The 17,149-nt window shown below is 41.0% G+C and overlaps 1 protein-coding gene across 1 annotated transcript in view; it reads right to left on the bottom strand.

Moving 5' to 3' along the window:
* FER1L6 (fer-1 like family member 6) overlaps positions 1-17,149 on the bottom strand; it is a 149,070-nt gene that overhangs the window by 116,785 nt on the left and 15,136 nt on the right. Inside the window, exons 5-10 of the mRNA XM_006157540.1 lie at positions 16,014-16,076; positions 11,014-11,092; positions 9,571-9,727; positions 8,795-8,981; positions 7,640-7,832; positions 1,470-1,822 (exon numbers count right to left, since the gene is read on the bottom strand). Of these exons, the coding sequence (XP_006157602.1) occupies positions 1,470-1,822; positions 7,640-7,832; positions 8,795-8,981; positions 9,571-9,727; positions 11,014-11,092; positions 16,014-16,076 (1,032 nt within the window). The remainder of the gene's footprint in view (positions 1-1,469; positions 1,823-7,639; positions 7,833-8,794; positions 8,982-9,570; positions 9,728-11,013; positions 11,093-16,013; positions 16,077-17,149) is intronic.

The raw sequence follows: 17,149 nt of genomic DNA, 5'->3' as shown, positions 1-17,149 counted from the left end.
GAATGATTACAACAGGGATCGATACTTGGGATATTAGCTCAAGTGGCTACTAAGTTAACTACAATTTCTGGCAAAGTCCAAAGTCAAGTTTCCAAAGTTGGCATGCACACATACACACATGTGCACACATATGTACACCCACCTCACATACACACACACAGTCCCATAAAACAGTGCCAAATCTAACTACACCAAACTGACGGTACACATTTCCAGAGGGTATTTCCCCCTATACACATCCAGGTGGGAGAGTTGGATAAGTCTACACAATACCCAGAGTCGCAGACAATAGGGTGAAAGCTCTGAATATCTGTCACTTGGTGGTGGGAGCAAATCATAGTAGCGCTGATAACAACAACAAACGCACTGTGATAACAACAAACGCACTGTCTGCTTACTACGTATCTGCCAAGAACTCTCCTAACCATTTTACACGCCTTCTCTCGTTATCCCCCAGAAGATGCTTAGAGCAGAGTGACTATCATTCCCTTATTTTGTTGGTGAGTAACTGAAACACAGACAGGTGTTAGTAACAGAGCCATGAATAGAACCAACCCCAAGATTTCCGATCCTATGCTCCAATGTCTCCCCTCACTATTTCTTAAGACCCATTAGATCCCCGCAGTAAAAATAAGTGACTCTCTGCAGGCTAACGTGACCCACATGTCACAATCCTTGTCTTCCTAGTCTCCCCTGGGAATGGACAGCTCTAGGAGAACAGCCATCATGTCCCTTCCACAACTGACATTACTGTCTGCTGACTTGAGACACACACTGCCCAAGCAGAATTCGCCAAGCCAAGCGCTGAAATCTCCCTGCTCTGCTGACAAAATACAAAGCTCTCTTATTTCCTAATGACAAATTACTACTGCTAAACTAAACAGCCAAGAGGATATTCACAGTGTGGGTTCATCTTGGAATCCCAGATGTCTTTCCCATAACACAGAAGTGGGCCAGGAAAATGCTAACACTTTTGTGGTAAGTAGTAAGCAAGGATAAACATTCCCTGGATTATGATTCCCCACAGGTTTGAGGGCAGAGGAGTTTCTTATGCCCCAGGTTATCTATCACCTGCTCTTCCAACTCTTTGTCTTTCATTCTATGCTATCTGACATCTAGCGCACACTCTAGGCCAACACAGCTAAAAAAAATTAGGCCACAGGTATGGATTAGTCAGTCACCCCACCACCTACTCCTACCAACTCCCCCAGTATATTTTTTTTCTTTACTTGAATTTCCACGGGAATCTATGTTTGGGGGAATTCAGAAGGAATTTGTCACACACAGATGGCTGTGATGTGTGTGAGAAGAGGCAGAGGATCAGCCCAAAATACAGGGCTGACCCAACAGAACTTTGCAGGGAATGAGACATGTGCAGGCAAATGCCTTCTGAGAGTCTATGGCAGGTGCCAGCTCTGCTCTGGGCTCACCTCACAGCACAGACATGGAAGAACAATGCTCAGACCTACCTCTGGAGGTACATTGAAAGGTTCCACCTCAACCTCAGTTGAGTTTGTTTTGTCTGACGCCTGCTGAGCTTTTCCATCATCAGATTTTTCCGCCTTGTCCTTACTCGAGCCTTTGGAAGATTTGGAGTCTTTGTCTTTGGAAGGCAACTTGAGCTCCTTCAGGGCCTTGGAAAATCTGGACTCCTGTGCCCCACCTGAGAGGATTTCCACAGCAATTTCTACCAAGATTCTGCCCCTGAATGACACACCCTCCCCAAAGCCTTCATTCAGTTCCTGGTAGTCATCCATCAGGCTGTGGTTCCTGGGTGAGCCATACAGGTTAATCCAGGCAGGCCCGAAGGTAGGTAGAAAGCCTGCAAAAAAAAAAAAAAAAACTTTAGTCATCTGGTTATGTTTTCAGGTTTATTGTGTGTGTGTGTGTGTGTGTGTGTGTTTTAAGAAATTTGCACATGCATTTAAAAATGTAGACTGCAAAGAAAAGAAAAAAATTAACAGGATATCCCATCATCAAAAGACAACTGGGCTAGCCCCATCGCACAGTAGTTAAGTGTTGTACATTAGAAGCCAGACCCCACATGGCCAGTCATATCTCCAATCTCAGCCCCAGAAACTTGAAAAACACACCAGGTGCATGTGTACGCATGCCTAAAATCCTGATGGGATGGTAGAAAGAGAACCACGGCATGACCACACCTCCATTAGGGGATTGCTTTCTCCCTCTCCCTATGGTAAGTATACATGCCCTTTGGTTATTAAAACAAACAAACAAAAGACAATCATACAATTTTGTAGTATTTCCTTGCAGTCCTCTTTTCCATGCAACCAAGAAGATTTTTAAAAGTTTATGAAAAGTGAATTTAGAGGCTAGCAGGTGACGTGGTGGTTAAGGCACTGGATTCTCATGCGGTCTCTCACTGTCTCTGATGAGCACACAAACCCTATAACAAAAACCTTAAAAAAATTTAAATATGAGTTTTAAATGGTGCAAAATGATTTTGGTTTTGGGATTTTGTTCCACAGATACATCATCATTTATCATCACCCTATATTATTATGGACTGTCCATAACTGTACATGTTATACCTTAAATGACTGGCAGCACAGTAGTTTTGTTTACACCAGCATCATCACAACATGTGAGTAATGGTTGTGCTACATCCAGGACAGTTATGACACCACTGAAATTTTTCCACTCCCTTATAGTCTGGTGAGAACACTATTGTTTATGTGATTCGTCATTAAAATATCATTATATGACACATGACTGTAAAATCAAACTGTCAAAAATCAGACAGTAGCTAACATCATATATGCATAAGTTATACCATGGTGAAAAGTTGAAAATGTTGTCCCTCAAATCAGGATGTCCACTCTCAACCCATCATTTCTGTCCCACATAGTCCTAGAGGTCCTAGTCAGAGCAATCAGAACAAAAAAAGAAAAAAAAGAAAGATCATCCAGATTGGAAAGAAGTAAGTTATCTCTATTTGCAGATGACATGATCTTATATAAATTTTTGAATTAATAAACAAATTTAGCCATAGATGCCTGTATCCAACAGAGCTATAAACACCTGACTCCTCCCATTTACTGGTGCATATTGGTATAAATGGATGGGTTTGCTGGTTCAGTTGGGGTTATGGAGACCTTGTCTGATCCCATCTCTAATCTTTTAGGCAGCTGAGGTCAGGGTGGAGGAAAAGACAGAGTCTGGGGATGGAACAAAGTGTCTTTATGCCTAGAATTGTAGGGCAAGGTGTGAGCTGCCTATGGGAACTCCTGGACTCTTCCTCCCCACTCCTTGAATGAAGAGCAGTAAGCAGCCCACCTAAATCCACTTCCTTTTTTCTCTCTTTTTTTCTTTATTATTATTTATACATTTAATCACTATACATCATTTAGATTGTAAAGAGACTTTACTCAACATGATATACACCTCAGCCCAGCTCAGTTGAGAATGTATACACATCTTCAACAACAGATAATAAACCATATCTGTGTCCCATAAATGTCTTACGTCTCTATTTTTTTCCCCAAATTTCCTTTCCAATGCTCTTCAAATCCTACATTGTCTTTCCACTTTGTCTTTAGTGCCCATAACAATTTTTAATGCTTTTATGTCCTCTAGACTTTCAATCTCTACTATATAGTGCAGACAGTCAGTATAGGTTAAGTGGAAACATACAGTGTCTCTCTTTCATAGCCTGACTTGCTTCACTCAGCAACAAATCTTCCATTTTTGTCCACTTTCTATCAAATTCCAGGGCCTTGTTGTTTTTTATGGCTGAGTAGTATTCCGTAGAGTATACGTCTCACACTTTTTCAATCTATTCATCCATTTGTGAACGTTTGGGTTGGTTCCATGTCTTAGCAATTATGAATAATGCCACAGTAAATATGGTTGTGCAAGTGCTTTTCTGACTGAGAGTTCTCCTGTCCTTTGAGTAGATACCCAGAAGTGGAACTGCTGGATTATATGATAGTTCTATTTGAAGGTCTTTAGGGAACCTCCATATTGTTCTCTACAGTGGCTGAACCAATTTACATTCCCACCAACAACGTAGGAGTGTTTCCCTTCCCCCACATCCCTGCTAGCACTTGTCATTTTTTTTTTTTAAATCTTTGCCATTCTGACTAGGGTTAGATGCTATCTCATTGTGGCTTTGATCTGTGTCTCCTTTATGATGAGGGATGCTGAACATTTTTTCATATGCTTTTTGGCTGTTTGTATGTCTTCGTTAGAGAGTTGTTTATTCAGCTTATTTTCTCATCTTTTAATTGGGTTAATAATTTTCTTCAGGGTAAGCCACTTGAGTTCCCTGTGTATTCTGGCTATCAGTCCCTTATCTGAGGCAAGTCACACTAGTTACAGTGTCCTGTGCTGTGCAGAAATTTCCTTATCTGATGTAATCCCACTCGTCTATTTGGGGTATTATTGCCTGTACTTTGGGAGTCTTGCTTAAGGAGTCTTTGCCTACCCCAATGTCTCCCAGAGTTTCTCCAGTGTTATCTACCAGTAGTTTTATAGTTTGTGGTCTTAGTTTTAGATCTTTGATCCACTTTGAGTTTATTTTTGTTAATGGTGACAGATAGGGGTTTAGATTCATCTTCCTTCAGGTGGATACCAAGTTTTTCCAGCACTATTTGCTAAAGAGGTTTTCCTTTTCTCACTGGATTGACTGGTACCCTTTCTCAAGGATCAGTTGGTTGTATGTTTTAGGGTTTATTCCTGGGGTCTCTACTCTGTTCCATTGGTCCTCAGGTCTGTTTTTGTGCCAATACCATGCTGTTTTGACTATCGCAGCTTTGTTATATATTTTGGGATCAGGCAGTGAGATGCTACCCACTCCACTCTTCTTGCACAGGCTGGCTTTGGCCATCCTTTGATATTTTATGATTCCAGACAAACTCTATGATTGTCTTTTCTAGATCTGTGAAAAATGTCTTTTGTAATTTTATACGGATTGCATTAAATATGTAGATTAATTTGGGTAGGTTGCCATTTTGATTATATTAATTCTGCCAATCCAGGAACATGGGATGTTCTTCCACTTTCTTGTGTCCTTATCAATTTCCTTTTTAAGGTTTTCATAGTTTTCCTTATAGAGGTCTTTGACTTTATTGGTTAGTTTTAATCCTAAGTATCTTATACTTCTTGTTGCTTTGGTAAATGGGATTACTTCTTCAGTTCTTTCTCTGTCTGCTTGTCGTTTGTATATAGAAATGCTATAAATTTTTTATAAGATAATTTTGTATCCTGCTATTTTACTGCAAGCATTTATTATTTCGAGGAGTTTTTTCATGGATACTATCGGGTTTTCAACATATACATTCATTCCATCTGCAAACAGAGATAATTTCAGCTCTTCTTCTATTGGAATGCCTTTTATTTCCTTCTCTTGTCCAAGTGCATTGGCTAGGACTTCCAGTACTATATTGAATAAGAGTGGAGAAAGTGGGCAGCCTTGGGAACCAGCAGTTAGCATAATGGCTATGTCGCTGGACTCCCATGTAGTCTCCCGCGGTTCGCTTCCCAGACCCGGTGGCTTAAAACTCACACAGAGCGCGTGTGCGTGCATGCCCAAGATCCCGAGAGGAGAATGGAGGAGAAGGGATTGCGGTGTGACCATCTCCCCTGGGGGGTGATTTCTCACTTTCTGTCTCTCTGTCTCTCTCTGTCTGTCTGGCGAGCACACATGCCCTATAGCGAAAATCTCTCCAAAAAAAATAAAAAGAAAGAAAGAAAGAAAAGAAAAAAAAAGAAAGTGGGCAGCCTTGTTTTGTACCAGTTTTTAGTGGAAAAGCTTTCAGCTTTTCTCCATTCAGTATAATGTTGAAGGAGACACACAGAGAGAGAAGATGGACTAAATGCCACAATCCTTCAGCCTCCATAGGTTTTTGCCATAGGGCAGGCACCACCACACCAAGCCCCATTCAGTATAAGGTTAGCTATAGGCTTTTCATAGATAGATTTTATTGTGCTGAGAAACGATCCCTCTATGCCAATTTTCCTGAGAGCCTTAATCATAAAAGAATGTTGTATTTTGTCAAATGCTTTTCCCACATCAATTGAAATGATCATATGTTTTTTATCTTTCTTTCTGTTAATATGGTATATTACATTTATGGTTTTGTGTATGTTGAACCACCCTTGAATCCCTGGAATAAAGCCTACCTCGTGATGAATAACCTTTTTCATATGCTATTGAATATGGTTAGCCAGTATCTTGTTGAGATTTTTTTGCATCTATATTAATCAGAGATATAGGTCTGTAGTTTTCCTTTTTTGTCACATACTTATCCATTTTGGGAATTAGAGTAATTGAGGCTTCATAGAATGAATTTAGAAGGGTTTCTTCCTTTTGGATCTCCAGAAACAGTGTGGGTAGAATGGGGTTACCTCTTCTTTAAAAGTTTTATAAAATTCTGCAGTGAAGCTATCAGGACCTGAACTTTTCTTTGTTGAGAGGTTATTTATTACTGATTCAATCTCATTGCTTGTTATAGGTCTATTCAGGCTTTCTATGTCCTCCTGAGTCAATCTTAGTAGTTTATATGTGTCCAGGAATTTGTCCATCTCATCTGGGTATTTTTTTTTTCTTTGTTGGCATGTAGTCACTCATAGTATCCTCCAATGATGTTCTGTATTTCTATTATGCCTGTTGTAATGTTGCCTGATTCATTGCAAAATTTATGTCTGGTTCCTTTCTCTCTTCTTCTTAATTGGTCTAGCTAATGGTGTGTCAATCTTGTTTATCTTTTCAAAGAACCAGCTTTTGCTCTCATTTATTTTATGTATAGTTTGCTTATTTTCTATTTCACTTACTTCTGCTTAAATCTTTATTATTTCTTTTCTCCTGTCATTTTTTGGATTTTTTTGTGGTTCTTCTAATTCCCCGAGGCATGATGTTAGGTTGTCCTTTTGCCATTTTTCCATCTTTTTCTTACATGCACTAATTTCTACAAAATTCCCTCTTCTGACTGCTTTTGCAGTGTCCCATAAATTATGAAAACTTATGCACTCATTATAATTTGTTTCCATGAATCTTTTTATTTCAGTCTTGATCTCTTCAGTAGTTATGAAGTCATTCAGAAGGAGGTTATTTACTTTCCATATATTTGTGTATTTTCGAGGGTTTTTCCTGAGATTAATATCAAGTTTAATTCCATTATGGTTGGAGAAGATGCTGGATATAGTTTCTATGCCTTTGAATCTGTAAAGGATGATTTTGTGCCCTATCATGTGGTCAAGTGAAAAACAATTTCAACCAAGAATAATATACCCAGGAAGATTATCCTTCACATGGGAAAATAAGATAAAAATGTTCTCAAATAAACAAAACCTGAAAGAATTTACCAACTCCAGACCAGCTCTTCAAGAAATTCTGAAAGGAGTACTATACCAAGAAATCTAAAGACAGACAGACAGCAATAAGAGAACAAAAAAGAACCAAGAATATGGCCAACTTAATAGTAGGGACATGTCTGGAAATATCAGCTGAGACTGGGAGTGGATCACTTTCCGGGGATGCCTCTCTCTCCTGGAAGAAATAATAAACTTTTTTTTTAATCCTAAGATTTAAAAGAAAATAACAAAATAAATGACAAAGATAGGCCTCTACAGCATTCATTTTAAAGCCTATTTCCAAGCCAGACATATGACACGCTACCTTTATCTCCATCTTGTTCATTGGAGATTTTCTTCAGATCGATGAAGTGGGTGGCCAGTGCTATGTCATTCATGCTGCCTTCATCCCAGACCTGTATTTTCACCCTCCGGCACAAGGGAGGGAACATTTCCTTGAAGACCACCTGCTCGTGCCACACAGGATCAGCACAGTTCTTTTGCACTGTGGTTCGCCCCTAATAACATAGCCAAGAGGATGTGAGTTGTGGAAGGAAGTGACTGGCTAAAGAAAACTCTTGAAACTAGCTGGAAATATAAAGCAAGTTGCCAAAAATAACGAACTTGTTTCTTTCTAACATCCACAAAAGTCAGTTATGGCAGCAAACATGGCTGATGACCTGGTCTGTTCTGGATGCCTTGTCAGGCATCTTGGAAGGCAAGTCTTGGCCCTGCCCTTGGAAGTTCTAACAGCATACAGGGGGTGGAGTGAAAATAACTCCATGTTTTGAGCAGGAATTATTTCATACATCTTCAAAACTCCAGTGGTTATAGCTAGACCCTGAGCTCATGTTTTATAAAAGTATGGCCTTGTGAAAGTCATGTTTCTAGTCTAAACTTTGATTTCCTCACATAAGATGGACCTGTATGACCTCCAAGTTTAGCCCAAATCAAAAATACTGCAACTTTTTCTATGGGGAGGGAAGCAGGATAGGTATTCATTTTATGGCACAAACATGTTTATCAACTGAAGCTTCAAAGTCTGGACAAGCAGAATTAAGCTCTGCCCATGTACTCAGTCTTGGTATTTCCAATAGCTCTTGAGCAGGGTGATGAGATATCCAGTCTTACATAGGACAAAGACTATATGGGTAGATTGTGAAACAGATCTGATGAAGGGTGGTAATTCTACAGGGCTTGAGTACCAAGTACTGGCATGGAGAAGTAGCTAGAGGTGAGGAAGGACTCTGCCTGGGTTCTAACCCATGATGTACCCATGACTCCTTTCCATTATCTCCAATGAAGAATGAGAGTGTAAGCCTCCCCTACTTCCATGCCACATTGCCTTTTTCTGATAAACTTTCTCTTTCAAGGTACTTCCTAATTTTTATTTTAGTTTAATTTAATTCAATTAAATGTTATGAATAAAGAGCAAGGTTCTGGCCTAGGCCTGCCAGTATTGGTGACAATGGTTCCTCACCATCTGCCCAGCAAACGAGACCTCCACGAAGGGATCCACGAGGTCCTTACTGTCACCCACAAATGCTTTGGTGACATTCGCCATGATGCTGGAGTTCATTTTGGGCAATCCTTCTGCTTTGTAGAGTCTCACATAGAATCTGGCCCAGGGTCTCTCAGATGGAAACCCTTGGGGGATCAAAAGGTTCCTTAAGGGGGACAAAAATAAATACACACACAAAAAGAATCTCTCTCACCTGACAGAATAAAGAGAAAAAAAAAGAAGCAGTTCTAGAGGCAGAAAGAAGTGTTTTGATAAAACAGTAAGATTCATCATTGAAATGAATTTTCTTCCTAGTATAGATGACAATATGCATAGAGTGAATACAAACTTGTTCAGAGCTCAGAATTATAAAAAAAAACACTGTTTCCACTCTACACCTTAGAACATGATCATGTGGATCTTCTCACATCACAAACTAGTGGTTGAAGTGATAATTTCATCAAAGAAAGGTCAGCTAAGTTCAGATAAATAAGACAACCCCAGGAATAGCATTATTTATAATGGATTATTAGAGGAAGTCACACTATTCTTGTCCTAGAAGCTGATCTCCCAAAGGAGGGCTGGGTCTCTGATGAGATTCTTCTTGGGGCCTCTGACAGAGCAGAATCCCAGTGAACAAGTCACAAACTTGGTGGTTCCCATGCACCCAGAAGGAAAAGGGAAGAGGGAGGAGGAAAAGACATAAAGTTGGAATATATAATTTCTTTTGTATGGCCCAGGTGGACTTGTCTCACTTTTCTATTTGTTCCTCGGTGTCAGAGGTCTTGGGGTTCGTCTTTAAGATGTCACCTTTCCCGGTCATACTGATGTCACATTTCAGGTACCCCTTGGTGCCAGTTCTGATGTCACCAGGATCTGTGAGCAGGGCCCACTTGTCACAGAACTGATGACCTGTAAAAGGATCCCAACAGCTCAGAGGCCTTCCATAGGTGGGCCCAGCACCTCCCCAAGTTCTTTCAGACACTCCACAGCTTCCCACACTTTCCTCCTTCTGTTGCTCTAGGCACGGCCTCCTCTCCGGTATTCCAAGTCTTCTGCTGCCTCCCTCTCTCGCTTTCCTCCTCTCCTTTACTTCCCACCCAGTTCTCCTCCTTTCTCTATAACCTACCCTAGGTATCTGGGAAGCTTCAATCTAGTGGAAATTGCAACAGGGTTGCAGCTTAAATCAGATAGGGGGGCATCAATGAGTAGAAGCCATGTATTATTTGCCCATGAGCCATAAACATGGCTCACAGACCTTTTGGGTTGGCCTATACCGTGAGTCAAAGTTCAAAATTACTTACACAATTTAGACTTCTAGCTTATCTTTAAGAAATGGTTGGCTCTGGTAATGCTGGGTTCACATTTCCAAACAGCAGCAAATGGTAAGGAGCTGGGTAACCACCACTTTTACAGTCATGAGACCCCTCCCACCACCTCAGTCCTTGCAGATGCCACCACTCCTTCAAGTATCACTCCCAGGTCACCACTTATTTATGTTCACTACCTGCCCCTCCTGCAGTCATATACATTGGAATCATTGTTGAAGGCAAAGGGCCTTTCATAAGAAGATCTGTGTTTCTTGCTGGCTCTGCTACTTATTTTCTCATGACCATGGACAAATTACCTAGCTTCTCCGGGTTTCACTGTTCTACAAATCAGGAATAATAATAATTATTATGGCAAACTTTTATATGAAATGCCATAGTCATTACTATGTGCTAGCATCTCTTCTAAGCACTTTTTATCTATTTATTAACTTTCTTAATCTCCAATGGCATTATGAAACAAGTACTGTTTTATCCTCATGTCTATAGATGAGGAAACTGAGGCACAGAAAAGTTCAGTCATTTGCCCACAGTTGCACAGCTATGAAATATTAGAGTAGAATTCAAACCCAGGTAAACAGATTCCATAATTCACATTCTTAGCTTCCATATTCTACCAACCCTCTTGCTGCATCTTACTGCATTTAAGATCTGAGAAAAAAATCCTGTTCAGAAGTGGACATATAAGATCATTCATTATATTATAAAACTTTTGAGGGCAAGAGCCATGTCTCATTCAAATTTGTATAATTGGTAGTCAACACTATTAAGTGAATGGTTATACAGATGAATGAATGAATAAGATGAATTTGAGGTGCCCGAAACCAAGGAAGCATAAGAGAGAGGGCTGGGTAGGTGATGCTTTCTTACCAGGTTGGTTGTACACAGTCCCCAGGTCTACTTTGAAAGAGCCAATCAGTATGCTTCCTATCAGCTTGTGGTGAAAGACCTGAAGGAAGACAGAGCAGTGAGTCCAGCAGATTTATCACTGGGGAGAAGTCTGTGAAATGGGTCTATGATGTATCAGAGAGGCTTCTAGGCTTTGACTCTTGTCTGACTTTGAGCCTTGCCTGAAGCACAATGGAATATGGTCATCAAACCACAGTGTTGCAAAAGACCTCCAGAGGTATCTCACCTGTACCTCTTCCTCTTAGCAGGTTTTCAGCTAATTCTCAATTGAAGAATGCATAGCAACTCTCACTACCTGAAAATTTTCTTTAACCAAAGTGAACCCTAGTGTAGCCACCTTTGAGCCCACCTAATAATCACATCTGCCTTTGTAACTCTAACAATACTTCAATGCCTAAAAGAAATGTCATTTCCTCCGAGCAGCTCTCCCTGCTCTTCCACGGCTGGAAGTTTTCCCTTTCTCCCCTAAACTCCCATAACACTTTGCTCACAACTTTTTCAGAGAACTCATCATATATTGCCTTGTGATATTCTGACATTCATGAAGTGACTTCAAAAAGTTTGTTGAAAAATGGGATTAAAATACAAGTTTATTGTAGTGCAAAAACACTTTTGAAATTCATGCATAGTTCTTTTCAAAACATGCATTCTTATGAGCTTTCTCATGAGTCCTTATATAATAGTCAGAATGAGGGAAATGGTCTTCCTCAATATTTGGTCTGATCAGAAGTTAGTAGTGTACCTGTCCCAGGAGCACAGTTTAAGACAAGGAAGTTCCAAAGGAAGGTGGAAGAGCTGGTGCTGGGTCCAGATGCCACATTGGATGTGACACTTCTGAAGAACCAGGAGTAATTTAAACTTTCACCCAGGAAAAAGAGAATTGGCAGTGGGGTGGCAAAAGGAAAATGGAATTCTAAACCTAAGTATCTTCAAATCTTGGAAATGCTGCTGTCTGAAGAAGGAATATGTTCCCCTAAATGGCTCACAAGTAATAAAATGAGACAGTTCAGCTCAATATAATGACAATTTATATAACAGTCAAAGCTTTCAACAATGGCTTTACTAGAGGTAGTGACCTTCCCCCCACTACTGAAAATAATCTAATCAAGTCTCAAGAACCCAACATCATGGAAAGGATGGGAAGAAATTCCTACATCAGTTGGAAGTTATGTTAGATGGCCTCTTAGCTTCCTTCTGACTGTAAAATCCTTGAATCAAGGACATTTTCATTCTATCTTTCACCTATAACATGACCTTGTAAAACAGTGGTCCCTGACCTTTTCAGTACCAGAGTTCATGGAAGACAATTTTTCTACAGATAACAGGTGGGAGGACAATTTATGAGGGTGCACAATCCAGATTCCTTACACATGCAATTCATGATAGTGTTTGCACTCTTATGAGAATATAATGATGTCACTGATCTGACAGGAGGAGGAGCAAGGTTGTGATGAAAAGAATGGGGAGTAGCTGTAAATACAAATGAATCTTTGTTCACTTACCCACTATTCACCTTCTCCCGCACAGCCCAGTTCCTACAGACCATGGGCCAGAGCTGGTCCGTGGCCAAAGAGTTGGGGATCAATGTGATAAATAACAGATACTCAATAAACATTTAGTTAATTGAATTAATAAATGACTCATTGATGAATGGAAGGTCTTTGCAGCTTCTAAATAGCTTCTTTTGCTGAGATAATAAGGAAAAATGAACCCAACTGACCTCAAAATATGACAGATCTTTCCATTTCTCTTTCCACTCTCTATCCTTTGCTTAAGGGTGTTATGGAACTGAGGGCAAGTAAGGACAGCTGACTCAGGTGATTAATGTGGCTTCCCAAAGCCCTGCGAAAGAACAGAAGCCTGTCTCAAGTTCTCTTCTCAGGCTGAGGGTCCCTGTGGACAAGTTAGAATGTAAGAGGTCCAAACAAATGTTTAAGCAGCACAGAAGGCCTCTTCAAGTCACCTGTCCAGTGGATGAGTGCCAGGAAACTCTGGTATGTTGAATATTAGATTACCAGGACCCTGGGGATGTCTCAAAGTGCTGAGAGCCCTGCATGCCTTGGGCCAGCCACTGCTAAGGGAAGATGATCCTTAGTCTCACAGCCTGGGTGCCCCAATAGCATCTGCTTCCCTCTCTTCTTCTCCATTCAATTTATTCTAAAAACACTGAATTTCAGTTCATGAAATAACATAAAAGTTGTATTAAATATTCCCCTCTGGCCAACCCTATGGTCTAGAGGTTTAGGGAGCCAGATCCCACATGGCCAACTAGGTTTCAAATCCTGGCCTCAGTGGCTTGAAAAACATGCCAGGTGCATGTCCATGCATGCACAAAATCCCAACAGAATGGAGAAATGGAGAAAGAATTTCAGCACAATCATGCCCCATTGGGAGGGGTGCTTTTCCCCTCTTTCTCACTCTCTCTGCTTCTCTGTCTCTCTCTGGTGAGCCCATGTGTCCTCTGGGAATTAAAAAAATACCAAAATATCTCTGAGAAATACCAAAATATTCTCTCCTTCCAGGTTAGAGAATCAGAGATAGGAAATACCAACTTTGACTTTTTTAATCTAAAAATCTACATGTCCCTAAACAGTCATGACCTTTGTCTATAACGCAATATAAAAATCTAGTGATTAACTGTTCATCTGCCACCTGGAGGGTCCCTTAGGAGCCTGCAATAGAACAGATCTCATAAACAGGTAGTTGCCTAAGTGATAGAACCAAGTCCTGGGCAACATCCCAGGTCCTGAAATAACCTTCTGTGCCACTTGTCATCATGCCTGAAATTCAAACATTAAGAATGTTTGGCTCTTGATGACTTCATTCCTTAAGAGTCACATTCTTCAAGTGCTCCAGTAAGAATAATGCCATAATTCCCCCATGGCCTAGGCCTCAACACAGGACTTTGCTGACTGCCAACTGTGATTAAAGGGAACATACTCTATATATTTATGTATTATAAAGAGTGGGTGCTGGGAACCAGCAGTTAGCGTAATGGCTATGTCGCTGGACTCCCACGTAGTCGACCGCGGTTCGCGTCTCGGACCCGGTGGCTTAAATCTCACGCCGCGCGCATGTGCGTGCGTGCCCAAGATCCCGAGAGGAGAATGGAGGAGAAGGGATTGCGGCGTGACCATCCCCCCTGGGGGGGGATTTCTCGCTTTCTGTCTCTATGTCTCTCTCTGTCTGTCTGGCGAGTGCACGCGCCCTATAGCGAAAACCTCTCCAAAAAAAATAAAATAAAATAAAATAAAATAAAAAAAAAGAGTGGGTGGGGACCAGCAGTTGGTGTAATGGCTATGTCGCTGGACTCCCATGTAGTTGACCGCGGTTGAGTCCCAGACCCGGTGGCTTAAACTCACGCCAGGCACATGTATGTGCATGCCCAAGATCTCAAAAGGACACTGGAGGAGAAGGGATTACGGCATGGCCATCTCCCCTGGGGGGTGATTTCTTGCTTTCTGTCTCTCTGTCTGTCTCTCTCTCTCTAGTGAGTGCATGCGCCCTGTAGCAAAAACCTCTCAAAAAAAAAAAAATAAGGAAAAGAGCAGGTGATACAGACAAGCAAGGAAGATAATGGCAGGGGAGAAAATCTTCAAGACAAGTTTTGTCATCTTCACAGTTCTAATTAGAGTATTGTGAATGTTGAGGAAAATAATCCCTTGTTCTCCACACATTCTACACTGACACATGAAACAGTTCTGTTCTTCCAGAACTATTTGGAAGAGAACTAACTCTTCAACAATCCCACTCCCCCACCCCCACACACCCCAGACCATCACACTCCTCTCCATGAGAACAGGTGGTTTCTCAAACTGGTGAGATCAAGCCATCTATCATTGCTGGTCTCTGACCCTTTGCTACGTGGTGTGAAGTTGGTAAGGATCCCACTTAGCCATCCTTCTCTCTCACTGGGGCGAGTATGGCTTCAATGTGACACGTTCCCTTCCCATTCCTGTCCTCTTATAATGGGCAAACCTAGATAAGGCACCTGGCTAGGCCAGGAATTACTCTATCTCTACTATTCAGGTTTGGTCACTGGAGGCAGCAATTCCTCTGGCAGGGCTGAAGAAAGAACCTAACTCCCCATGGACAGGTCCTGAGGTTTATACTCAGAGGCAACTTTTAAGAAGCCCAATAGCTGAGGCCAGCAGATGGCATGGTGGTAAAGGCACTGGACTCCCACATGGCTGACTGCAGTTCAAGTTTTGGACCCAGAGGTTTGAAAACCACACCAGATACGTGTGCATGCATGCCCAGAGTCCCAAGAGGAGAATGCAAGAGAAAGGTTTACAGCACGGTCATGCCCCCTGGGGGGTGATTTCTCACATTCTCTCTCACTGTCTCTCTCTGTCTCTCTCAAGCAAGTGCATGCACCCTATGGTTAAAAACCTTTAAAATAAAATTTAAAATGTTTAAAAGGAAACCTAATGGCCACTGCTTTCTACAAATCATCTTCTCTAATATAGCATTCCCATTGATGAGACTGATACATGTATTTAGTTATGTCCTGATTCTTGGTCCTAGTTTTCTACATATTACTAACTATGAGAGGAAAAGAGAATTGACATTGGCATTGATATCACCCCAGGAGAAAAATACTGACATTTTCTTGATAAAAAGAAATATACCAACTAAAAAATATACCAATTCATTGAGACGCCTTTTGAAGCATACGCTTCACATCCCCACATTAGTAAGCTACACAACTCAATTCATAAGAGCTTTGCAGTAGCTTACAACTTGCCGCCAAGGAGCACAGATTTTCTTGAGGGGGCTGTCCCTTCCAGCTCTTGTCTATATTGATTATTTCAATCTCTATCCTGTTGTTCTCAGACTCATAAACCCACACTTGCCCTCCCGGATCTGTTTACTTCTGAGCATGCTGAGCTGTCCCCAGGGGTTCCAGTGCCTGGATGCTCTCCCACCTCCCCAGCTCCCACCACCTGTGGCTTACTTACTGAGAGTTTGATGATCTTGTCAAATAGATGCGCTTGGGGCCCCATGAAGTCGAAGACAAAATACTGTAAAACATAATGTTTATTCTGGCTGTCAACTCCGGCTGGCCTCTAAGAACCCTATTCCTGAAGTGAGGTAGACCTACATCACTCTAAACAACTGTGGCTTCGTTCTCACTGGCATAAAATGGTTGGCCATCTCCTATTGAATCACTTAAGTTATCATTCATTGTTTTCAAATGCAAAAAAAAGAATTGCACCAATCACATTTTTTTAATAGAATATGTGTGAGTCTTCCTCTAAAACGGACATGGGAAGTGGAATTGTTGGGTCGTGGATTACGTGCATTCAAAATTTTCATACATAACATAAAATTTCTTTCCAAATGAGCTAGGGCTAAACCATCTACATTCTCAATAGCGTCATATAAAAATAGTCATTTCTCTATGCCCTTGCCAACCCATGATCTTATCAGTTCTTTCCATTTTTTTTTTTGTTTGCTTATAATGATGGGTCAAAAAGATATCTCAATGTGGTTTTAATTTGGAATAAACTTGATTAAAATCTAATTTTCCCAGGATTTTTCTGTTTCAAATATTCTTATCAAATTACCAAAATTGACCAGGGACAGAATAAGATAATATCATGAACATGACAGATCTTTATTAGTAAAATAAAAGTGGTTGAATTTTAGAGTTTGAGTCCCTATATTTTATATAGAAGACTGAAAACAAAAGAATTTTTAAAATGTTGCCTAGTTTCATACTGCTAGTTATTTCTGGGCCTCGGACCAAACTTTAGTTCTCCCAAGGTTGTAGTGCAAGGGGTTCAAGTACTGCACATTTCACCCTTGAGCCAGGTTCCTTCCGAATGGGAGGCTGTACGACTCTAAGATTCAAAAAACTGGTACTTGGTTGCGTATTTTTTATTTTGGGAAACTGAAGAGGTTGGGAGAAGCAGGGTTGGGAAACCTAAGTCTCCTTGATTGCTTTTTTGGTTCTGAACAGAAGGGTAAAGGAATGACACATTAGAGACGGACATAACAGCATTAAGAAATGGAGAACTGGGGCCAGCAGTTGGCATGGTAGTTAAGGTGCTGGACTCCCACATGGCCAGCCACAGTTCACGTCCCAGACCTG

The sequence above is a fragment of the Tupaia chinensis genome, unplaced genomic scaffold (genome assembly GCF_000334495.1).
Source record: "Tupaia chinensis unplaced genomic scaffold, TupChi_1.0 Scaffold000545_1, whole genome shotgun sequence".
Classification (NCBI taxonomy): Eukaryota; Metazoa; Chordata; class Mammalia; order Scandentia; family Tupaiidae; genus Tupaia; species Tupaia belangeri.
Note: the sequence above shows the minus strand (reverse complement) of the source record. Positions and strands in the feature narration are given on the sequence as shown.